At 42.6% G+C, this 24,748-nt stretch overlaps 1 protein-coding gene across 2 annotated transcripts; it reads left to right on the top strand.

Annotated features, from left to right (window-relative positions):
- The first annotated feature begins 18,115 nt into the window (after positions 1 to 18,115).
- LOC124673780 (G-type lectin S-receptor-like serine/threonine-protein kinase B120) lies at positions 18,116 to 24,155 on the top strand. Of its 2 annotated transcripts, none has more exons than XM_047209819.1 (9): positions 18,116 to 18,390; positions 20,393 to 20,703; positions 20,964 to 21,296; positions 21,409 to 21,516; positions 22,477 to 22,691; positions 22,772 to 22,982; positions 23,067 to 23,304; positions 23,395 to 23,545; positions 23,633 to 24,155. In XM_047209819.1, the coding sequence occupies exons 1-9, from the start codon at positions 18,212 to 18,214 to the stop codon at positions 23,939 to 23,941; spliced, it is 2,055 nt and encodes a 684-aa protein (XP_047065775.1). In that variant the 5' UTR covers positions 18,116 to 18,211; the 3' UTR covers positions 23,942 to 24,155. The 2 variants fall into 2 exon arrangements, with proteins under 2 accessions (XP_047065775.1, XP_047065777.1); XM_047209821.1 differs by having other exon boundaries at positions 18,291 to 18,390; positions 20,526 to 20,703; positions 22,471 to 22,691.
- The last annotated feature ends 593 nt before the right edge of the window (positions 24,156 to 24,748 follow it).

Genomic DNA, 24,748 nt, shown 5'->3' with positions numbered 1-24,748 from the left:
CTTAATGGGCCGGCCCGCTTAAGACGTGGCGAGCCTCGTGTGGGCCTACCATCTACCACGGGGTTTCAGCCGGTTAACGCCGTTGCTTGCCGGTTAACGGCGTCGCCACGTGTCGGTTGCATGACGTCGGCGGTCAACGGGCTCCGGAAACATTTCGCAGCGGTCCGATTTTCCGTGGAGGAAGGGCGCCCAAGCGCGACGGACCGAAAAACCGTCGTAGGACTTTGCCTGACGCACTTTAGACAACAGAACCCATATCGTCGGGTTAGGCCCATAGGCGACGAAAAATACCCCTTAGCGGACGATTTTGAGACGTTGTCTATCAGAACTTTTCTTGTAGTGGGGGGTCCTCCGTGGTTGTTGGTGTAATTTGGGCGGTGATTCTGAGCAGTGGGCTTGTTGTATCTTGGAGCAAATCCCCCAGATGAGTTGTTGCGGTACTTCTGGGTATTGCTGGACCCATGCTGGTTCATCATCCGGCGTTTGCGGTTCTCGTTGGCTTGGTGAAGCTTCCCTTCCATCTGGATGGCTGAGTCCACCAGGGCTTCTAAGTCAGCAAAGGGAATGTTGACCAGTACAGTCTGCATTTCGTCATGGAGTCCGTTCAGAAATCTCTCCTTCCGCTTCTCGTTGGTGTCGGTTTCGTCCGGGCGTACCTTGACGAGTAAGGAATGCTGTCGCGGTATTCTACCACGGACATTACGCCTTGCTTGAGTTCGCGGAACTCGTCTCTCATCTTCTTGATCGAGTCCTTGGGGCACATGGTACTTGCTAAACTTCAGCTTGAAGTCTTCCCAGGTCATCATCTGTCCCGCATTCATTGCGCGGGCGCTTGTCCACCAGGCTCGTGCAGGTCCTGACAGGTAGTGGGTGGTGAATAGCACTTTCTCGGTGGCTTCAACTCCCGCAACTTCGAGGTTATTCTCCATTGTCTAGAGCCAGTCATCTGCGTCGAGGGGCTCTTCGGTCTTGCTGAAAATAGGTGGGTTGGTGTTCTGAAAGTTCTTCAGTTTTAACCCAGGGTGGTCGTGGTTTCCATGGCCGTTGTTGTTCTGAGCGATCTGCTGCAGTGCAGCGATGTTGGCTTGGCGTTCAGCTCTCTCGGCTTCTCGGTCGGCTATCATCATCTCTAGCATCTGCATCATGGCGTCTTGGGTGGCGCTGCGGGTTGGTGGGGCCATCTGAACACCGAACTGGATGATAAGATAAGGGGGAAATTCCTATGGTTTGTTTGGTTTAAAGTTTAAGAAAGTTCAAAAGTTCAAAACTTGAAAACTCGAGTAGTGTTGAGGGGGTAAAACCAACAACACTTTTTCATTCATACCAAACATCACACATTACAAATCTAACACACCGTTGGTTTGAAGAACCATTCATTCGCTCTACGATACAAGGGGATCCTGATACAACTCACACCTACGAACGGGCTTTAGTGATACTACTCTTCAGGGTGGATTCTTCGTCTTCACAGGTAATATGCTTGGCGAAAGGCGAGGGCGTTGTCCAACTCCTTGCGGGTCTTGTACAGCAGGAAGTCCAGGTGTACATAATGGTTCATTTCCGTGTGCGGGGCCATGGTCATCGGTCTTCCCATGGGGTCATGTCTTGGGTAGTAGACGAAGCGAGTGTTTCTGATCTTGTTCTCATTTTGTCCACACAGACGGGCAATTGCTTCTTGCATAGCTCTGACGAGTCCTTCCTTCCAAGTGTTTCCCGTTACAGAAAACCATATGGTTTCCCATATCGGGGTTCACAACTTTCGTCGTAGATCTGCAGAAACTTCGCACCGAGGTGGTCCTCCGGAGTGATTGTTGAGGGGTGTTCCGAACAACTCGGGATACGGGCGTCCTAGATATTCCACTAGTTGCTTCAAGTCTTTCTCGAACATCAGGTTTCCTCCGTGACCAAGCTGATAGAACTCCCATTTGTACTCCATCTATGAACAATGAGGATGAGTAAGTTAAAGAAGTGGTCAAGTGTGTAAAGTTTTATGTAGTTCTCCAAGAAAAAAGTAGAGCATGACATTCTCATTTTGAAAAAAGATCTCAGGGATAAGAGTGAGAATAAGTTTTCATAAATATTCACTTCATTGGTTTTGAAACTAAATTTTGCAGACGTCCATTCTAACTAGGGTCTCCTAAGGTCAAACAATGGCTCTGATACCAACTTGTCAACACCCGGATTTTTAAGTCCAGATGCTCGTTATGCCATACATCGCAATCCCAGGAATATTGTTGTTGCGAGACATAACAGTTGAATATCATAAGTCATCATTCATTACATACCATAGTCGTCTTACAAATAGATCACATGATCCAATATTACACAAATAGTTGATCCATTGATCAACGAACAAACACAAGTTCATAGCGGAAGCGTAAAGATAAATGGACTCTCTAGTCCACAGGCCAATGATACGTCCCAAACGTATCCATAATTTCTTATGTTCCATGCTACTTTTATGATGATACTCACATGTTTTATACACTTTATATGTCATATTTATGCATTTTCCGGCACTAACCTATTGACGAGATGCTTAAGAGCCGATTCTTTGTTTCTAGCTGTTTTTGGTTTCAGAAATCCTAGTAAGGAAATATTCTCGGAATTGGACGAAATCAACGCCCGGGGTCCTATTTTTGCACGAAGCTTCCGAGAAGACCGAAGGAGTCACGAAGTGGGGCCACGAGGCGCCGCCACACCGAGGCGGCGCGGCCAGCAAGGGGCCCACGCGGCCCTGTTGTGTGGGGCCCCCATGGCGCCTCTTGACCTGCCCTTCCGCCTACTTAAAGCCTCCGTCGCGAAACCCCCAGTACCGAGAGCCACGATACGGAAAACCTTCCAGAGACGCCGCCACCGCCAATCCCATCTCGGGGGATTCAGGAGATCGCCTCCGGCACCCTGCCGGAGAGGCGAATCATCTCCCGGAGGTCTCTTCATCGCCATGATCGCCTCCGGATCGATGTGTGAGTAGTTCACCCCTGGACTATGGGTCCATAGCAGTAGCTAGATGGTCGTCTTCTCCCCATTGTGCTATCATGTTAGATCTTGTGAGCTGCCTATCATGATCAAGATCATCTATTTGTAATCCTTCATGTTGTGTTTGTTGGGATCCGATGAATATTGAATACTATGTCAAGTTGATTATCAATCTATCATATATGTTATTTATGTTCTTGCATGCTCTCCGTTGCTAGTAGAGGCTCGGCCAAGTTGATACTTGTGACTCCAAGAGGGAGTATTTATGCTCGATAGTGGGTTCATGCCTCCATTAAATGCGGGACGAGTGACGGAAAGTTCTAAGGTTGTGGATGTGTTGTTGCCACTAGGGATAAAACATCGATGCTTTGTCTAAGGATATTTGTGTTGATTACATTACGCACCATACTTAATGCAATTGTCTGTTGTTTACAACTTAATGCGGAGGGGTTCGGATGATAACCTCGAAGGTGGACTTTTTAGGCATAGATGCATGTTTGGATAGCGGTCTATGTACTTTGTCGTAATGCCACGATTAAATCTCATAGTACTCATCATGATATATGTATGTGCATTGTTATGCCTTCTTTATTTGTCAATTGCCCAACTGTAATTTGTTCACCCAACATCTCCTATCTTATGGGAGAGACACCGCTAGTGAACTGTGGACCCCGGTCCTATTCTTTACATACTGAAATACAAATTGCTTGCAATTGTTCTTTCTTGTTCTTCACAAACAACCATCATCATCCACACTATACATCTAATCCTTTGTTTACGGCAAGCCGGTGAGATTGACAACCTCGTCTGTTACGTTGGGGCAAAGTTACGTGATTGTGTTGTGAAGGTTTCACGTTGGCGCCGGAATCCACGGTGTTGCGCCGCACTACACTCCTCCGCCATCAACCTTCAACGTGCTTCTTGGCTCCTACTTGGTTCGATAAACCCTTGTTTCTTTACGAGGAAAACTTGCTACTTGTACGCATCACACCTTCCTCTTGGGGTTCCCAACGGACGTGTCGTCGCACGCATCAAGCTCTTTTACGGTGCCGTTGCCGGGGAGATCAAGACACGCTGCAAGGGGAGTCTCCACTTCCAATCTCTTTACTTTTTTTTTGTCTTGCTTTATTTTATTTACTACTTTGTTTGCTGCACTTAAATAAAACACAAAAAAATTAGTTGCTAGCTTTACTTTATTTTACTGTCTTGTTCTCCATATTAAAAACACAAAAAAATTAGTTACTTGCATTTACTTATTTAGTTTGCTTTATTTACTACTACTAAAATGGGTACTGTTGAGAATACTAAGTTGTGTGACTTCACTAGCACAAATAATAATGATTTCCTATGCACACCTATTGCTCCACTGCTACTACATCAGAATTCTTTGAAATTAAACACTGCTTTCTTGAATCTTGTTATGAGAGAGCAATTCTCTGGTGTTAGTTACTGATGATGCTTGCTGCCCATCTTAATAATTTTGTTGAACTATGTGAAATGCAAAAGTATAAGGATGTAGATGGTGACATTATAAAATTGAAATTGTTTCCTTTCTCCTTAAGAGGAAGAGCTAAAGATTGGTTGCTATCTCTGCCTAGAAATAGTATTGATTCATGGACTAAATGTAAGGATGCTTTTATTGGTAGATATTATCCTCCCACTAAAATTATATCTTTGAGAAGTAGCATAATGAATTTCAAGCAATTAGATAATGAACATGTTGCTCAAGCATGGGAGAGAATGAAATCTTTGGTAAAGAATTGTCCAACCCATGGATCGACTACTTGGATGATCATCCAAACCTTTTATGCAGGATTGAATTTTTCTTCGCGGAACCTATTGGATTCAGCTGCTGGAGGTACCTTTATGTCCATCACTTTGGGGGCGGCAACAAAGCTTCTTGATGATATGATGACAAATTACTCTGAATGGCACACGGAAAGAGCCCCGCAAGGTAAGATGGTAAATTCTGTTGAAGAAACCTCCTCCTTGAGTGATAAGATTGATGCTATTATGTCTATTCTTGTGAATGGTAGATCTAATGTTGATCCTAATAATGTTCCTTTAGCTTCATTGGTTGCCCAAGAAGAACATGTTGCTGTGAACTTCATTAAAAATAATAATTTCAACAACAATGCTTATAGGAACAATTATGGTAACAACTATAGGCCATATCCTGCTGCTAATGGTAATAGTTATGGTAATTCTTATGGGAATTCTTACAAAAATAATAGGAGTATACCCCCTGGTCTTTAAGCCATGCTTAAAGAATTTATTAGTACACAAACTGCTTTTAACAAATCTGTTGAGGAAAAGCTCGATAAAATTGATATTCTTGCTTCTAAGGTTGATAGACTTGCCTCTGATGTTGATCTTTTAAAATTGAAAGTTATGCCTAATAAGGATATTGATAATAATATTGTTACTACAGCAAATGCCATCCAAGTTCGAATTAATGAGAATATTAGAATGATGGCTGAATTGCATGCTAGGTGGGAAAGAGAAGAAAATGAAAAACTTGCTAAAGAGAATAATGTAGCTAAAGTTTGGACTATTACCACCACTAGTAATGTTAATGATTCACATGTTGCTACACCTCCTACTATCAATGGTAAAATAATTGGTGTTGGCAATGTTACTACTCCTAGTGCAAATCGTGCAAAATTGCACGAAGCTGCTAAAGCTACTTGAAATTGATAAAGCTGCTGAAATTTTTCAAAATATTGGGGATAATGATCCCATTGCTGTAGATCATAATGGTTTAGACTTTGATGATTGTCACATCTCTGAAGTTATAAAGTTCTTACAAAAGCTTGCTAAAAGTCCCAACGCTAGTGCTATAAATTTGGCCTTTACAAAACATATTACAAATGCTCTCATAAAAGCTAGAGAGGAGAAACTAAAACTTGAAACTTCTATTCCTAGAAAATTAGAAGATGGTTGGGAGCCTATCATTAAGATGAGGGTCAATGATTTTGATTGTAATGCCTTATGTGATCTTGGTGCAAGTATTTACGTTATGCCTAAGAAAATTTATGATATGCTTGACTTGCCACCATTGAAGAATTGTTATTTGGATGTTAATCTTGTTGATAATGCTATAAAGAAACCTTTGGGGAGGATTGATAATGTTCATATTATGGTTAACAATAACCTTGTCCCCGTTGATTTTGTTGTCTTGGATATTGAATGCAATGCATCTTGTCCCATTATATTGGGAAGACCTTTTCTTCGAACTATTGGTGCTACCATTGATATGAAGGAAGGTAATATTAAATATCAATTTCCTCTCAAGAAAGGTATGGAACACTTCCCTAGAAAGAGAATGAAGTTATTTTATGATTCTATTATTAGAACAAATTATGATGTTGATGCTTCGTCTCTTGACAATACTTGATACACACTTTACGCGCCTAGGCGAAAGGCGTTAAAGAAGAGCGCTTATGGGAGACAACCCATTATTATACTTCTGCACTTTATTTTATATTTGAGTCTTGGAAGTTGTTTACTACTGTAGCAACCTCTCCTTATATTTATTTTATTGCATTGTTGTGCCAAGTAAAGTCTTTGATAGTAAAGCCAATACTAGATTTGGATTACTGCGCGGGAACAGATTTCTTGCTGTCACGAATTTGAGCAGTAGTCCCCGTAGAAAAATCAAAAAAATCTGCTAATTTACGTGCGTGATCCTCAGATATGTACGCAACTTTCATTCAATTTGGGAATTTTCATCTGAGCAGGTCTGGTGCCACTGTAAAATTCGTCCTTACGAACTGTTCTATTTTGACAGATTCTGCCTTTTATTTTGCATTGCCTCTTTTGCTATGTTAGATGGATTTCTTTGTTCCATTAACTTTCAGTAGCTTTGTGCAATGTCCAGAAGTGTTAAGAATGATTATGTCACCTCTGAATATATGAATTATGCACTGACCCTCTAATGAGTTTGTTTCGAGTTTGGTGTGGAGGAAGTTTTCAAGGGTCAAGAGAGGAGGATGATACAATATGATCAAGAAGAGTGAAAAGTCAAAGCTTGGGGATGCCCCCGTGGTTCATCCCTGCATATTTTAAGAAGACTCAAGCGTCTAAGCTTGGGGATGCCCAAGGCATCCCTTCTTCATCGACAACTTATCAGGTTCCTCTAGTGAAACTAAATTTTTATTCCGTCACATCTTATGTGCTTTACTTGGAGCGTCTGTTTGTTTTTGTTTTTGCTTTTGTTTGAATAAGATCGGATCCTAGCATTCTTTGTTTGGGAGAGAGACACGCTCCGCTGTTTCGTATGAACACATATGTTCTTAGCTCCATCTTTAATGTTCATTGCGAAATTTGACTATTTCATTCATTGCTATATGGTTGGTAACGGAAAATGCCGCATGTGGTAAATGGTTTAAATGTCTTGAATAATGTGATACTTGGCAATTGTTGTGCTCATATAGATCTTGTTTAAGCTCTTGCATCATGTACCTTGTACTCATTAATGAATAACTACATAGAGCTTGTTAAAATTTGGTTTGCATGATTGATCTCTAGAGTCTAGATATTTTCTGGTTGAGGTGTTTGAACAACAAGGAGACAATGTAAAGTCTTATAATAACTACAATATGTTCATATGTGAGCTCTGCTGCACCTTTTATACTTGAGTTTGCTTCAAACAACCTTGCTAGCCTAGCCTTGTATTGAGAGGAATTCTTCTCGTGCATCCAAATCCTTGAGCCAATAACCATGCCATTTGTGTCCACCATACCTACCCACTACATGGTATTTCTACGCCATTCCAAAGTAAATTACTTGAGTGCTACCTTTAAAATTTCTATTCTTTACCTTTGCAATATATAGCTCATGGGACAAAATAGCTTAAAAACTATCGTGGTGAAGAATATGTACTTATGTGTCTTATTTCTTAGTAAATTGCTTGTTGAGCGGTAACCATGTTTTCTGGGGAAGCCATCAACTCTTTTACCTTTTTGAATATCATGTGAGTTGCTATGCATGTTCGTCTTGTCTGAAGTAAGGGCGGTTTTCACAATCAAATGGTTTGAGTATGCATACTGTTAGAGAAGAACATTGGGCCGCTAACTAAAGCCATGATTCATGGTGGAAGTTTCGGTGTGGACGACTAATCCTCCATCTCTTATGAGAATAATAATCTGTTGTTGAATGCTTATGCATTAAAGAGGAGTCCATTATCTGTTGTCTATGTTGTCCCGGTATGGATGTCTAAGTTGAGAATAATCAAAAGCGAGAAATCCAATGCGAGCTTTCTCCTTAGACCTTTGTACAGGCGGCATAGAAGTACCCCTTTGTGACACTTGGTTGAAACATATGCTATGCAATGATAATCCGTGTTAACCCAAGCTAATTAGGACAAGGTGCGAGCACTATTAGTATACTATGCATGAGGCTTGCAACTTATAAGATGTCTTATACATAACTCATATGATTTATTACTACCGTTGACAAAATTGTTTCTTGTTTTCAAAATGAAAAGCTCTAGCACAAATATAGTAATCAATGCTTCCCTCTGCGAAGGGCCTATCTTTTACTTTTTTTTTGAGTCAGTTTGCCTATTCTTTCTATCTTAGAAGCAAACACTTGTATCAACTGTGTGCATTGATTCTTACATGTTTACTTATTGCACTTGTTATATTGCTTTGTGTTGACAATTATCCATGAGATATACATGTTGAAGTTGAAAGCAACCGCTGAAACTTTATCTTCCTTTGTGTTGCTTCAATGCTTTTACTTCGAATTTATTGCTTTATGAGTAACTCTTATGCAAGTCTTATTGATGCTTGTCTTGAAAGTATTATTCATGAAAAGTCTTTGCTATATGATTCATTAGTTTACTCATTATCTTCATCATTGCTTCAAATCGCTGCATTCATCTCATATGCTTTACAATACTATGATCAAGATTATGATAGCATGTCACTTCAGAAATTATCTTTGTTATCGTTTACCTACTCGAGGGCGAGTAGGAACTAAGCTTGGGGATGCTTGATACGTCCCAAACGTATCCATAATTTCTTATGTTCCATGCTACTTTTATGATGATACTCACATGTTTTATACACTTTATATGTCATTTTTATGCATTTTCCGGCACTAACCTATTGACGAGATGCCGAAGAGCCGATTCTTGTTTTCTGCTGTTTTTGGTTTCAGAAATCCTAGTAAGGAAATATTCTCGGAATTGGACGAAATCAACGCCCAGGGTCCTATTTTTGCACGAAGCTTCCAGAAGACCGAAGGAGTCACGAAGTGGGACCACGAGGCGCCGCCACAACAGGGCGGCGCGGCCAGCAAGGAGCCCGCGCGGCCCTGTTGTGTGGGGCCCCCGTGGCGCCTCTTGACCTGCCCTTCCGCCTACTTAAAGCCTCCGTCGCGAAACCCCGGTACCGAGAGCCACGATACGGAAAACCTTCCAGAGACGCCGCCGCCGCCAATCCCATCTCGGGGGATTCAGGAGATCGCCTCCGGCACCCTGCCGGAGAGGGGAATCATCTCCCGGAGGTCTCTTCATCGCCATGGTCGCCTCCGGATCGATGTGTGAGTAGTTCACCCCTGGACTATGGGTCCATAGCAGTAGCTAGATGGTCGTCTTCTCCCCATTGTGCTATCATGTTAGATCTTGTGAGCTGCCTATCATGATCAAGATCATCTATTTGTAATCCTTCATGTTGTGTTTGTTGGGATCCGATGAATATTGAATACTATGTCAAGTTGATTATCAATCTATCATATATGTTATTTATGTTCTTGCATGCTCTCCGTTGCTAGTAGAGGCTCTGTCCAAGTTGATACTTGTGACTCCAAGAGGGAGTATTTATGCTCGATAGTGGGTTCATGCCTCCATTAAATGCGGGACGAGTGACGAAAAGTTCTAAGGTTGTGGATGTGCTGTTGCCACTAGGGATAAAACATCGATGCTTTGTCTAAGGATATTTGTGTTGATTACATTACGCACCATACTTAATGCAATTGTCTGTTGTTTACAACTTAATACTTGGAGGGAGTTCGGATGATAACCTCGAAGGTGGACTTTTTAGGCATAGATGCATGCTAGATAGCGGTCTATGTACTTTGTCGTAATGCCCTGATTAAATCTCATAGTACTCATCATGATATATGTATGTGCATTGTTATGCCTTCTTTATTTGTCAATTGCCCAACTGTAATTTGTTCACCCAACATCTGCTATCTTATGGGAGAGACCCCGCTAGTGAACTGTGGACCCCGGTCCTATTCTTTACATCTGAAATACAAACTGCTGCAATTGTTCTTTACTGTTCTTCGCAAACAACCATCATCATCCACACTATACATCTAATCCTTTGTTTACAGCAAGCCGGTGAGATTGACAACCTCGCTGTTACGTTGGGGCAAAGTTCTGTGATTGTGTTGTGCGGGTTCCACGTTGGCGCCGGAATCCCTGGTGTTGCGCCGCACTACACTCCTCCGCCATCAACCTTAAACGTGCTTCTTGGCTCCTACTGGTTCGATAAACCTTGGTTTCTTTCTGAGGGAAAACTTGCTACTGTACGCATCACACCTTCCTCTTGGGGTTCCCAACGGACGTGTCGACTGCACGCATCAGCCAACGTCTGACGTCAGAAGATTCCCTAGTTGTCGTAGACATCTTGGTTGCCGTCATCTTGGTAGTTCTGCTCCTCTTCATAGTCTGGCCATTTGAATAGCCAGGGACACAGCCGTGAGTACTTTAAAGTACTCGCAAACTAATACTAATGTAAGTGTTAACAATTCTAGTAAGGGGTGCTAAGCTCTAGTTTATTTGCATAAAGCCAGTTTTAGTTCACAAGTATTTGAGCAAAGACTTATTCAAAAAGCTAACTAACTCAAGTGGGAACATTAGTGTCATTCCCACAACTCAAGTTGTGATCCAAAAACAAGTCACCAGTCACCATTCACTTCACCAACATTTTCAAGAATCTGACACCGGAAACTGTATGGCCTTTCCAACCGTCCGTAACCGCGGACACGGCTATTCGAATAGGTTTACACTCTGCAGAGGTTGCACACTTGTGCCACAACATTTGATTTCATCCGTCGGGATTACCCCGAATCATCGTAACACGAAGACGCGGATCATCAACCATAACCTTTCACTTACAAACCCTAGTATGAGCACCTCTCCCCATGAGCTTGGCCTCCTAGTGAAGACCAACTATCAACCTGGGAACTGCACAGGGCTTGGCCGTACAATTCACCTCAATTCACATCATTCATCGACAACGGAGGAAGCCTCGGCATAACCCCTATGATGTGTGTTCAGAGGGAACTCATACTAAGATGCATAAATTTCCAGTTAAGCCCTACCCATAATCAGGTATTGTGGGGTACTCAAAATTGGAAAGGTATCGCATTCAAACCAATATCAGTTTTATATCAAAAATCACCATCTTCTCTTGGTCATTTTCACCTTCAAAAATCATTCAGTGGAATGACTCATCATTCCAAGGTTTCAAATTCAATTCAAATCACATGTTCCCATCTAGAGTAGTCAAGTTTTAATATTTAGCACTAGCACTAATCATGAGGGGTGCTATCTTGCTTGGCTAGCTTGAGACTAACTTGGCTACTCTAATAACCTTCTTTAACTTAGACCAAAGTTAACTATAAAAGTAACTCTTGAAATAAACAAGTAAAAACTTGTAAGGTAAAAGCTTGGGATAGGCTTGTGGTAAGAAAGGTAAGACTAATGGTGCCTTGCCCCAAGGGGATTTGCACTTTGCAAGAATATTAGCTTGCAACCATAGAACTTGCAATGGTGCTAGCTTGCAAGAGTATAGCTTGCCTTGGTGGTTGAAGTGATCAAAGTGCTCTTCTTCTTCTGGGTAGAATCATTCCTCTTCCTGGTATTCTCTGGCACTAGCGTCTATACACGAATACGAGGATACAATCACCAAACAATACTTAAGTAGCCTTAATTAGCCTTAATGGATCACTCCAAATGATCTAGCATCATCACTTAGCATTGCTACCAAAAATTATTGTAGGGTTTTCTTACTTAGTGTTAGAGAAATAATTTCCTCTCATTACATATGTAAATGATAGTTTCCATTTAGTTCTTGAGGAATAATTTCCTCTCACTGAATCTTCTTAAGATTTAACTTCTCAAACAATCATACATGAAATCATGTTGACCAAAGTCAACCCTTCATCATCATCATTTGAGAAAATGATTTAAATGAGGTAGAATACCTCATACCATTTAACAATGCTTAATATGATTTAAAATCTCCAAGTATTTCATGTGAGAGTATTTGACCAGGGGTTCAAACTTCATATGAAAGTACTTGGGACAAGATTTAAATGAAGTGAAACACTTCATATAATTTGCATAATAGTTTTGGACAATATCAACTAACTAAAATAGCCATATAGTCCTTTATTTAATTTGGGCCATGATCACTCAAAGTGACCACACCATATTTTTGGAGAAACAATTAGTGTAAGTGAAATGTGAATTATAGCAATTGGATTTACTTCAAAATTCAAATTGGTTGATTTTTAAGATTTATTTAAGTCACAAAAGTCCCTGCCTTGTTCTTTTTGTCACATTAATTATACACAAGATTTCAAGGTGGGACCAGTGGGGTTGGATATATCTTTTTGCAAGCTTTCCAACAATATAAATTTCATCAAATTTGGTTGGGTAGATTTGAAACTATTCCATTTACAAGACAGGACCAGTATTTGAATTTATACCAAATTATTTAACAGGATTTGAATAAACGGGCCTAGGCGGGAAAATAGACGGGCTGCACAGCGCAGAAGGATTGGGCCGGCCCAGCTAGCGCTGCGGGCCAGCTGACAGAGGGGCCCGCGCGTCAGCGACTGGAGATCGGGCGGCTGTGCGTCGTCGTCGTCGGCGACGCGAGGGAGGCGCGGGCACGGCGGAGGTAGGGGGTCGGCGGTGCTCCTGGACTCCGGCTCGGGGCGGCGTTGACGCGAGGCGACGTTTTCGCCGACGGGGAGTCGACTGGTACCGACGGCGAGGCTTGAAGTGGACTGAATCGACGACGGCGATGAGCTACGGGCGCGGCAGACTCCGATCAAATTCCGGCGAGGGAGGGCCAAATCAAGGAGGGGAAGAGGTTGAGGAGGATCAGAGAGAGGAGGGGAGCAGATTGGTGTGAAGAAATCCAGCGCGGGGGCTCTCCTTTTATAGGGCGCGAGGTGGCCGTGGGGCGTGCGGCAAGGTCGACAGCAACACGGTGACTCCGGCGAGGGAAGGGGGTCGGCGAGGTGGGCGCTAGGTAGGCGGCGTCCAGGGGGTGCTAGGGCGCTTGCTAGCTAGGTGGGGGAAGGTCTGGCGAGCGCGTGCGACGGCGAAGCTCTGGCGGCAGGGTTACGGGAAGTCAGCGAGGTGGTCGACGGCGACAGGCGGCGCGAGAGCACGGGCGCGTGTTTGGGGGCCTTGTGTCGCGGCGGCGAAGCTCGACGTGCAGCATGGGGGTCCGGGGGAGGCGTCGTTCGTCGGCGCGGCGCGTGCTCTGCGGGCGCGTGCTCGACGTCCTCGGCATGCCCTGGACAGCACTGGGCGCGCGCGTTCCCGGCGGTGGCGGGTTCCTCCTTGACAAGGGCTAGGCTAGGCTTGCTCAGTAGTGCTAGGTGTTGCTCAGAGACATGGTGGGCGATGGTCGAGGGGGTGAGGAGAGGAAGGGAGTTTGTGCACATGTAGGTGGCCGGCATGGCATGGCTATGCCATGTTTGGCTAGCTCTTATAGGGTTGCTGTGCATGGTGTAGGGTGAGAGGGGACAGGGGAGCAAGGTAGAGCTCAAGTGGTGGCTTAGGGTTGGCTAGGGCACTATTTCAAATAGTGTTTGGTTTTATGCCTATTTGCAAATTGCACCAACTTGCCAAATTTGGTTGAATTCAAAAGGTTCCAAAATTTGAAAGTGGTGAGTTTGGTTGAGTTGCAAATGACCAGGGACAACTATGGGTGGTGGTGGAATTTTAAAAATCAAAGAATAGCAAAATTTGACAAAGTGAGATTGTTGCATTTGATAAAAAGTTCCAACTTTGGATGAGCATAGAATTTGATCCAAGATGAATTTGACATGGTGGTCTTTACCAAAGTTGTTCTCCTTCATGTGCTCTTGGATGACGTGCAAAGAATTGGGAGAGTTTAGTTTGAAAAACTTGAGATAGAGGGGCTCAAAGTAGTGACCAGAATATAAATGGCAGATTTGACCATTATCATATGTGATCACAAATTGAGTTTGAATTTGATCTGATTTGTGTTTCTTTGATTCCAAAAGTTGTAATAAGTGTTTAGTAACCTAATACAACTAATGGTGAAGACCAAAATGGTCTAGGTCAAAGATTTGGAAAAAATGGCATAAACCATATGTGAGGGTTTTGTGATTTTCTACTTTTTATTCTTTTCTTCTTCTTGGCTTCTCTTTGACATGGGTGAGGTTTATTTGGTGTTAGAATGAGTTGAGTAAAGGGTTCAAACCATTTTGGGGCAATGTGGGTGCCTAGGTCAAGATTTGATATTTTGGCTAAGTGCCACCTATACCTCTATGCATATGTTTGACTTAGTTTTGTTTCTCACTTGAATTGGGTTGGTAGCACTAGATTAGGTGTGTTGAGTTATTTCAAATCATCTACCCAAGGTAGACAAGGAAAAGTTTAGCATTTGCAAAAATAGCCATAGGCTTGCATATGCCTTTTTCTTATTTAAGATCATTTCTTTCTATTTTGTTTTTCAAAGATTGGTGACAAGAGGGATGAGGTTTAGGGTTTAGTGGGGTTCACCACCATTTAGCAAGGTAAGAAAAGTAGGGTTCAATATTTACATATTAGGGCTATATGCCCACATATGTCTTTTTCCTTTATTTTGGTTTCTCAAATTAGATCCACTTGGTTTTGAGAAGGTTAGGGTTTAGGGTTTTTCTTATTTGATTTCTTTCTCTTTTATTTTATTTGATTTGTGATCTTCACTTGATCACTTTAGGGTTTTAGGGTTTATCACCTAAGCATAATAACACTCATCATGGCAAAACACAAGTATTAGGTATGAGCACTATGCATAGCACTCTATGTAAGAAAAGTTTTTGTTGGTTCTCATTTTTGGAAAAAGGAAATTCATTTTCTCTTTGTTTTGAAATTTTGGGGTGTTACATCATACCTTCCTCTTGGGGTTCCCCACTGGTGTGTTCTACACTCATCAAGGCATCCTGCCAAATGTGTCGTTTAGAAGAAGGCATATTTGACTTAGACAAACATCGTGGAATGGCTTGTTACATCGTCTAAATTCGGTCCATTTGATGCAGGGTCCGATGTATTTCATTGGAACCTTAGTGGGAATAATATATTTTTGGTAGCATCCATATATAAAGCTTTAATTCAACCTTATGTACCAATTGATAATAATAAGAAAATTTAGAAGATGAAGATCCCGCTTAAAACTAAGGTGTTTGCGTGGTATCTTCGTCGAGGGGTAATTCTCACCAAAGACAACCCTTGCAAAATGCAATTCGCAAGGAAGCAAAGTGTGCGACCTTTGTCATCATGATGAGACTATTAAACAACTATTATTTCTGTGAAAATTTGCCGGATCTATATAATCAGCCATTGAGATATGTTCTACCTTACAAAAATATATTTAGTAATTGGTTTAACGGTGTGCATCCTAGGTTTAAGCTACTTATTAGGGTGAAAACGATTGTTATTATTTGCTTGCTTTAGCTATGTAAAAATGACAATGTTTTTAACAATAAAAATGCTTTTGTTTTGCAGGTTGTCTACCGGTGCACATCTATGTTCTGTTTGTGATCACCTCTGCAGCGTGTGTAGCATCGAGAGCTCTTAACGAATATGTCTACACGGTTGAAGGATACACCAAGAGATATTTTTCCACAACATAAACGACTATTGGGCCTCCTTCGCCTTATTTCTCTTTTTTCTATTATTCATTCGGAGGAAAGTAGACGTGTTATGGTTGTAATTTGTGCGTTCGTATGGTTGTGGCTATCTTAGTTATGCAGAAACCAAATGTAACAGTTAAATAAAGCGTTTATTATCGAAATTTTGTTTGGATCTTGCCAAACTCTTCAAAATGGATCATTTTTGTAGCCGTGGCCCGCACCCGGCACCGACTGCTCGCCATCCTCGCACCGTGGGGGAAGGCACGTGAACCCTCTAATTCTTTCCGTTGCGTTATATACTAATATGTATTGTGTCTATAGAGATGATGTACTATGTGGTGTTCGAGGGTCGGGTTCCAGGAGTCTACGAGGAGCCAGAGGACTGTAAGAAACAAGTGCATAAGCTCGGTGGCAACTTCTACAAAGGATACGCGCCTAGATAGGAGACGGTTGCCAAGTGGAGGAAACATCAGTCGAACAAGAACAAGATGAAGACCTCCATCGTGCTCCCGCTCTTGCTCACCATCGCCGCAACTGTACTCTATTTCATCGTAGTGTAGACGGCGGCTAGTGATCACTTCATTTGTAACTTGAGATGATGAATTTTGTACCAATTAAGACTTGTGTAAAAATTTGATACTTGCCACTATATGTATCGAGCTCTAAGTAATGTGATGACATAGTGATGTGTTTGTTTTCATATAACATGTCAAATATATTACTGTTTCTATTATGTCTATATAATTGCTATATAACTCATGTGATATACCATGTATTTGTACCGTGGACAAAAATAAATCGTCAATACATGTCAACTAATTCTATGGCGCACGCACATGTTTATGTGGCGCATCCCTACAAAATGTGTCACTAAAACCCTATTTATGTGGCACATGGATGACAGTGCGCCACTAAACATTTTTGTGGCGCATAGGCTTTTGCGCCATAAAATTGCCATTTTAGTGGCGTGGATTTTGTGGCGCAGTGCCTTCGCCACATAAATCTTATTTTTGATGCGCTACAGATAAGGCTTTTCGTATTTATGTGAATGATTTAGATTTTTTTGTATGATCAAAAGGTTCTTTTAGTCCCAGGGAACATCTGCATGACTTTACGTCCAGACCGTATTTGGTCTGTATATGTTTTCAACAATAACCGTTTCCTTTCTTTTCGGGATTTCTGTATTTATTTTGTTACTAAAAGAAAATACAGTATAAAAATAAATGTGACACCATTTCGTTTCGTCCGTTTTCGCTCCGTTTTCATGCTACTGCTGGTGAGCCATTGTAATCAGTGAGAGTAACAATTTATATAATTCTACCTTAAAAAACAGTTTCAAGGTTGGATTTAGACCTGGATTCTTCAATCGGTCAGTGCAAAGTGCAAACGACATGATTTGGAGGTGAGGGTTGGATCTGTCCAAGCTCTTCAAAATGGATTCTTTCCGTTTTGTAGGCGTGGCACCGACCGCTCGCCATCCTCGCACCGTGGAGGCGAGCGCGGGTACGCGCACGGCCCGCGAGGTAGAATAATGCCGGCCAGATGCATCACCGGTGCCGGCTCGACCTGCCACGCCGGCAGCTTCTCGCTTTTGAACCAACGCCAAAGCAACGCTACGTGCTTAACCACGCTAATTAATATACTAGTACGCCGCCGCACTAAACAAAGCTACCACACTGGTCTCGCCATAGTCTCTCCCTCTCTCTTTCCCTGCTCGCCACCACTGAGGTGGTAGTTGCTTCTTGGTAGCTGGGTGCTTACTTACACCGCTGCCCGCCCGCTGGTGGCCAAAAGCGGGGCACAGGGAAGCCATCCAGCAGGAGGAGGAAGGCTGCAAGCCTGCAAGCCTGCATCCATGGCGATGGCGGCTTCTCGCCACCTCTCCCCGCTCCTGGCCTGCCTCCACGTCTTGCTAGCCATCGCGGCGGCAGCAACAAACGACACGCTGAAGCAGGGCGAGTCCCTCTCTGCCGGTTCGACGCTGGTCTCCTCCCCAACGGGGGTGTTCGAGGCGGGCTTCCACGCGCCGGACCCGAACCAGCCCGCCCGCCTCTACCTCTGCATCTGGTACCGCGGCATCGCGCCGCGGACAGTCGCCTGGGTGGCCAACCGCGCGGCGGCGGCCACGGGGCCCTCGCCGTCGCTCGCGCTCGCCGCCAGCGGCGAGCTGCGCGTGCTCGACGGCGCCGCGCTGCTCTGGTCCTCCAACACCACCTCGCGCGCCGCGCCGCGCGGGGGCTTCTCGGCCGTGCTCCTCGACTCCGGCAGCCTCCAGGTGCGCGACGACGACGGCACCCAGGTCTGGGACAGCTTCTGGCACCCCGCAGACACCATGCTCTCCGGGATGCGCATCACCGTCAGGGCGCAGGGCAGGGGACCGCCCGAGCGGATGCTCTTCACCTCATGGGCCAGCGCCACCGACCCCTCGCCGGGACGGTACGCGCTCGGCCTCGACCCGGTTAACCCCAGCCAAGCTTACATCTGGAGAGACGGCAATGTTCCCGTCTGGAGGTCTGTCTCTTCACGTTTACGTTTTGCTTCGAATTTATTTATTGCTAAATAATTTTATACCGTTAAATAAATTACTAATAGAGTAGTTTAAATTTCGCAAGTAATCTGATTTGGATCAGTCAGTTTTACACGAATTTAACGAAAATATTGCCGCTCGTTCATCCTCTCCCACTTTCTTCCGGCAACGGCAAGCCAGCATCAATTGTCGGCTTTAGCTAGTCTGAAACTCTGAATTGCAAGTTGCGACCATATACTTTTCCACATGTGATAGCTACGTGGTTCCCATTTCATCATATAGAAGGCTTGGAGAAAGTTAATATTTTCCACCCGCAAAAGTTTATTCTTAAAGCATAAAATCTTGCATTCTAGAGAGAACCATTTGAATAAATCTCTGAAAGATAAAAGGCTATATCTGGTGGCTCTGTGTCTGACCAACAGTCTTAGCGCAGTGCTTGTTAACACGCCGTATCGACTCTTGGTTAATGATTTCGCTGAAAACTGAAAAGGAGTAGAGTTCCGTAAGTTTCCTAATTGGTGGTGCTTCTAATTATCTGAAAAGGAGTAGAGTTCCATAAGTTTCCTAGTTGGTGGTGCTTCTGAAAAGGAGTATAATCTCTATCAACCTAATGGCTTGCTGCAGTCGCCTAGTACAAAGATTTCGAGTTGGTGCTTGGTGGTTCGTTGGTCGCATTTTATCGCGCAACACTGGATTGTGGCGGCACTCCCCGCAAGCCTGCGTCATTGCAGATGCACCCATTTGCGTATATCTATGTATTTAGAGCTCATCAATCTCTAGATGTAAGACAAAGTGTTTCAATTATAATTAGGGTGTCTGCCATTTGCTTAGTGTACATACTTTTTGGGACAAGTTTAGTTCACGAAGCTCAGCAAAGCTCAACTGCAAGTCTGTAACTGATGTGCAACAATATTGTTTTGTTGTGAGTTGCAACCCTGGAACCCATGTTGCACATGTGCTGGCCTTCTATATAATGGCTATTATGAATTAAGTGCACCTGCTAAATCGTGGAATGTAGCCTGTAATTTAACCGGTTAATACTCTGCAAACCTATCCAGTCTGCACTGACATTTATGAACTTGGTTGATTTATCTTTTCACAAATCTGATGCATGTATACTTCAAGTTATTTCTTTTGCGTTTGAAATGGGATTTCAATCTTTTTTTAAATTGTTAGCCAGTTTCACTTGTGCTTGTTTTATTTTCCATAAGAAGCACCCTGTTCTGGGTTCCACTTTTTTTTCTATAAAGGATGCTTTATTACTTTTTGGGAAAACAATTACATCCAGCCTCTGCATAACCAGGATGCACACAGCCGTTTTTGAGTCTCAGGTCCAAAAAAGATACCAAACTAAAAAATATGTAGGCGAAATACATATCGAAACGATGAATCATATAACGCCTAAGGTGTGGGTTCTGGGTTCCACTATCATGAGATTACGAAACAGAGTTCAATGTCCAACACCCACACCCACCACCAGAGGTAGAATAGAACTGAAAAGCCAGTAGCTTCCATGCAACAGAAGTCATTACCTTGGAAAGCAAGTAATCCAGGTTTCACAAACCAAAATGTGATCGAAAATTCCTAAGGAAAAACTCACTAAGAGTACACAATGTTGCCATTCTTTCACAGACCTCTCAAACCTTTTTAATCGTCAGATCCCAGTCCTTCTAAAAATATATAGTGTTAAAAGAACGGCCTAGATTTTTTATCCTCTGTCCACGTAATTTTTCTACCTTGCTTTGGATGAGATCTGGCTCCTTGGGTCGTGCTCTTCATGGCCAGTTCTCATAGCTTTTATGTGGTGCCCAACCTCAAACTAGTAAGCATTACGAGGTTAGAATCACCATGAGGATTCAATAGTCACACCCGTCCAAATAGGATTTGACTCGTAGTGAAATAGGTGTCAACTTTCTCAACATAAATTGTACAAATGACTGAATGTCTTAGTTCAAGATATTATAACTTGTATTTAAATCTTTACAGGTCCGGCCAATGGAGTGGGCTGGATTTTGTAGGCATTCCATATAGACCGCTGTACGTGTATGGGTACAAGCAAGGAAATGATCCAATTCTTGGACCATACTTCACTTACACTGCAACAAATACATCTCTGCAGAGGTTTGTTGTTACACCAGATGGCAAGGACGTCTGCTACATGGTTAAGCAGTCTACACAGGAGTGGGAAATTGTCTGGATGCAACCGTCAAATGAGTGTGAGAATTATGGCGCATGCGGTTCAAATGCGATTTGTAAGGTGCTGCAAGATGGGAAGGCAAAATGTACATGCCTTAAAGGTACATCCTCGGCTCTTGGTGCAATTTCTGACAAGTTCGAGTTTTGCTCTTATGAGTTGCCAGTAAAAGAGAATCTATCTTATTTCTTACGCAAATGGGTGAACTTCCTCCCTGTTCACACAGCGGACTATAAGCCGCAATTAGGACCCTAAAATAGGGATACATGGATGTTGTCTCTGCTTCTTTTGACACCTTAATGCCCTCGTTACATGCCAGACAGGAATGCTAACTTTTTTCCTTTCTTTCCGTTGCTTCAATAGGTTTTCAGCCAAAGTTCCTGGATGAGTGGAATGCAGGAAATCGGAGCCAAGGTTGTGTTAGGAACCCACCTTTGGGCTGTCAGGTTAATCAAACTGGAGATGGATTTCTCTCTATTACGAACGTCAAGTGGCCAGATTTTTCATATTGGGTATCTGGTGTGACCGATGGGGATGGGTGCATGAATTCCTGCCAGCAAAACTGTTCATGCGGTGCCTATGTCTACATGCCTATGTTGACGGGGTGTCTACACTGGGGTAGTGACCTGATTGATGTTTGCCAGTTGCAGACTGGGGGTTATGCCCTTAACCTCAAGCTTCCTGCTTCTGAGTTACGTAAGTAATGATGATTATCCAGAATCTGAAGTTAATATATGCAGATATTCCATATTTTCCCACCTTGGGCTTACAATGTTTATGTTGGGTTATGCTGTCCTTTCATGAGCAGGCTCGCATCATGCAACATGGAAAATAGCCACTATAGTATCTGCTGTGGTGCTATTCGTTTTGGTAGCTTGTCTTCTTTTATGGTGGAAGCGTGGCAGAAATATCAAAGGTAAGGTTCACTGAGTTTCTTTTCAATGATTGAAGTCCAATAAAAGCTCATTATGTTGCTTCTGCTGCCTTCTGTAGAGACTCTATTCTTTGTGGTGGTTACTAGTTAGTATAATCAAGTGTCCTTACTTAGTTCCACATATGTCTTAGAGATTATGGACAGGAAAAAGCCGACTTTACACCCCTCAACTATTGTCATGGTCTAAATTTCACCAGTCCACTCTAAAACTGGAAAAACAAATCACACAAAGTCTGCCACATCAGTGGATCCTAATCACCCCACATGTCTGCCATATCAGAGATTCTAAAGTCTTCTAATTAAAATTAAAACTTTTACTGGAATAGTTTGAATAATAACATTATTTGAGAAAATAGGGGAAATTTTGGTAAAAACGCACACAAGCATTCTAGATATATTCCTGAAAAAATAGGCTACACTGAATCTGAACAATAATTTAATTTCGAAGTCTCAGCTTTTTGGAATATTTGTAAGTTACTTTTGCGTGTATTTCCTGGGTTTTCCAGAATACTTTTTGCTCTCGTTATTCTTTGTAATTCTCTGTCTTTCCAAAATTCCTAATTATATTCAGAAACTTTCTGAATGGTTTTGAATAGTTATTGACGTTTCTCATGTGGTAGATGAGTGAGGGTGATCACGATCCATGTGGGCCTTACCATGCTGAAATCGCTGACCGCATTTGACTGACTTAAGAGGGTAGTTTATCCAATGTTAGTGTGTAAGGGTGTCATTTGTAATATGTTCGGCTTTAGAGTCAAGGATGAAATCTAAAATTTTGTAGGATTTAAGGGGTTTTAACTTTTAAGGACAGGAACCTTTGAGAAACCATAAACTTGGTTGTCAAGCTGTTGTGAACTGATAGCTGTACTAATCAGTCTTAGTTTCAAAATGATCTCTTGAAGGCAAGTACAGTGTTAACTATACTATGCTTGGCAGGTGCAGTGCACAGAAGCTGGAGGTCAAGACGTTCATCTACCAGATCTCAGAGTACTGCTAGCATGCTGGATATTTCACGTTCAATTCATTTCAATGATGAAACTGAGGATGGAAAAAGTCATGAACTCAAAGTACTTTCCCTGGACCGCATTAAAGCTGCTACTAGTAATTTCAGTGAATCCAACAAGCTTGGGGAAGGTGGATTTGGCCCTGTTTATATGGTATGCATCATTTTATAAGTGACTACTAGTCTTTGTATTATACTTGGGTCGACGATAATTAATACCACTAATCACTTCAGGGAACATTACCTGGTGGAGAAGAAGTAGCTGTGAAGAGGCTTTGTAAGAATTCAGGTCAAGGCCATGAGGAGTTCAAGAATGAGGTCATATTGATTGCAAAGTTGCAACACCGCAATCTTGTCAGATTGTTAGCATGCTGTATACAGGGAGAAGAGAAGATCTTGGTGTATGAGTACATGCCCAACAAGAGCCTCGATGCATTTATCTTTAGTACGTATCATTTCCATACAACCTCATTCCTCTTCTAGATTGAACAAATATGCTGATCGAATTGTAATTACTATGGGCGAATAGATGCTGAAAAGCGAGGTCTCCTCGACTGGAGGACACGGTTTGATATCATTGAAGGTATTGCTCGAGGGCTACTATATCTCCACCGGGACTCAAGGCTGCGTATTGTTCACCGTGACCTCAAGGCCAGCAACATTCTCCTAGACACAGACATGATCCCGAAAATATCGGATTTCGGAATGGCAAGGATGTTCGGAGGGGATGAAAACCAGTTCAATACAAACCGTGTCGTTGGAACATTGTATGTGCAATTCAAATAGACCTTATGATGACTGGAATATTGCCACTGCATTATGTCAAGTTGGATTTTCATTTCTTTTCTTTTTTGCAGTGGCTACATGTCTCCTGAATATGCGATGGAAGGCATTTTCTCAGTTAAGTCTGATGTTTATAGCTTCGGAGTTCTCATCTTGGAGATCATCACAGGGAAGAGGGCTGTCAGCTTTCATGGTCAACAGGACTCTCTCAACATCGCGGGATATGTAAGCACATACCATATCCCATATGCCACACATATCTTCATACTTTGCTTCTGTTTCTTCATGGCTTGAATTGACAATCATTTTCAGGCGTGGCAACAATGGAATGAGGACAAGGGTGAGGAAATGATTGACCCATTGATAAGACCATCGTGCTCAGTTCGACAAGTCATGAGGTGCATCCACATTGCATTGCTATGTGTGCAAGATCATGCCCAGGAACGTCCCGACATCCCTGCGGTCATTAATATGTTGAGCAGTGACAACTCCGCTCTTACCATGCCGAGGCCGCCAACCCTGATGCTTCGAGGCCGTGCTGTCGAGTCGAGCAAATCAAGCGAGAACGAGAGAAGCCACTCCATAGGTACCGTATCAATGACACAGCTGCATGGAAGATAGCATAGCAAGGACAGTATGCCGAAAATATGGTGTTTTCCTTTTCCAAGATGTGCTGCAATGCTGGTGTTTTTCTGTAGACTAGGATTTGGGCGGGGTTTGATGAAGCCAATTTGTACGAAAAAATATGTTAATTTTTGTCATCTGTAAAGTTACAATGAAAGCCGATTTTCAAAATGGGAGTTTAGTTAGGACCAGCTGCATGCTTTGACAGAAAGCGACTGAATGTCTAACTTGACAGTGATTGCTTGACTGTATTCATGTGTAAGTATAATCTAAATATCATCATCTGAACTTGGGGCAAACGTGAGCTTCCCAATAAGCAAAAGAAAGGAAAGATTTAAGCCACGCTTTGCTAATGTAAGATAGGTGACGTCTAATCTTAAGTTAGTAAGTGATTTAGATTTTTTTAAAAAAGTGAACTTGGAATCAGCAATATTGAAAAGAATTCGTGATTTCAGTTGACAGAGCCTTGGCAGAACTGAAGGAACGAAAAAAAAAATCGTCGTCCTTCTTTTATTGAACCGGCTCACTTGGCCGGTCCTTCTGTCCGAAAATAGCTGATGTGTATTAAAGGGAATTTTTGGAACCTGGGTACTACTCAACCCGATTAAATTTAGTCTGGGACTAAGTTATATAGTAGTTGCCCTGATCCTCAAGTTACAGAAATTACTGCGTCGGTGAGTTTCCTTCGTACTATTTATTTGAAACTTGTTACTTTTCCCTAAGCTACATACTTTTGAATTTGAAACTGAAAAATGACACGTACATACATACGTGCATCCTCTACATGCATAATTTTTATTTGGT

This window comes from Lolium rigidum, chromosome 7 (genome assembly GCF_022539505.1).
Source record: "Lolium rigidum isolate FL_2022 chromosome 7, APGP_CSIRO_Lrig_0.1, whole genome shotgun sequence".
Classification (NCBI taxonomy): domain Eukaryota; kingdom Viridiplantae; phylum Streptophyta; class Magnoliopsida; order Poales; family Poaceae; genus Lolium; species Lolium rigidum.
The sequence above is the reverse complement of the archived record's forward strand: the minus strand, read 5'-3'. Positions and strand labels throughout refer to the sequence as shown.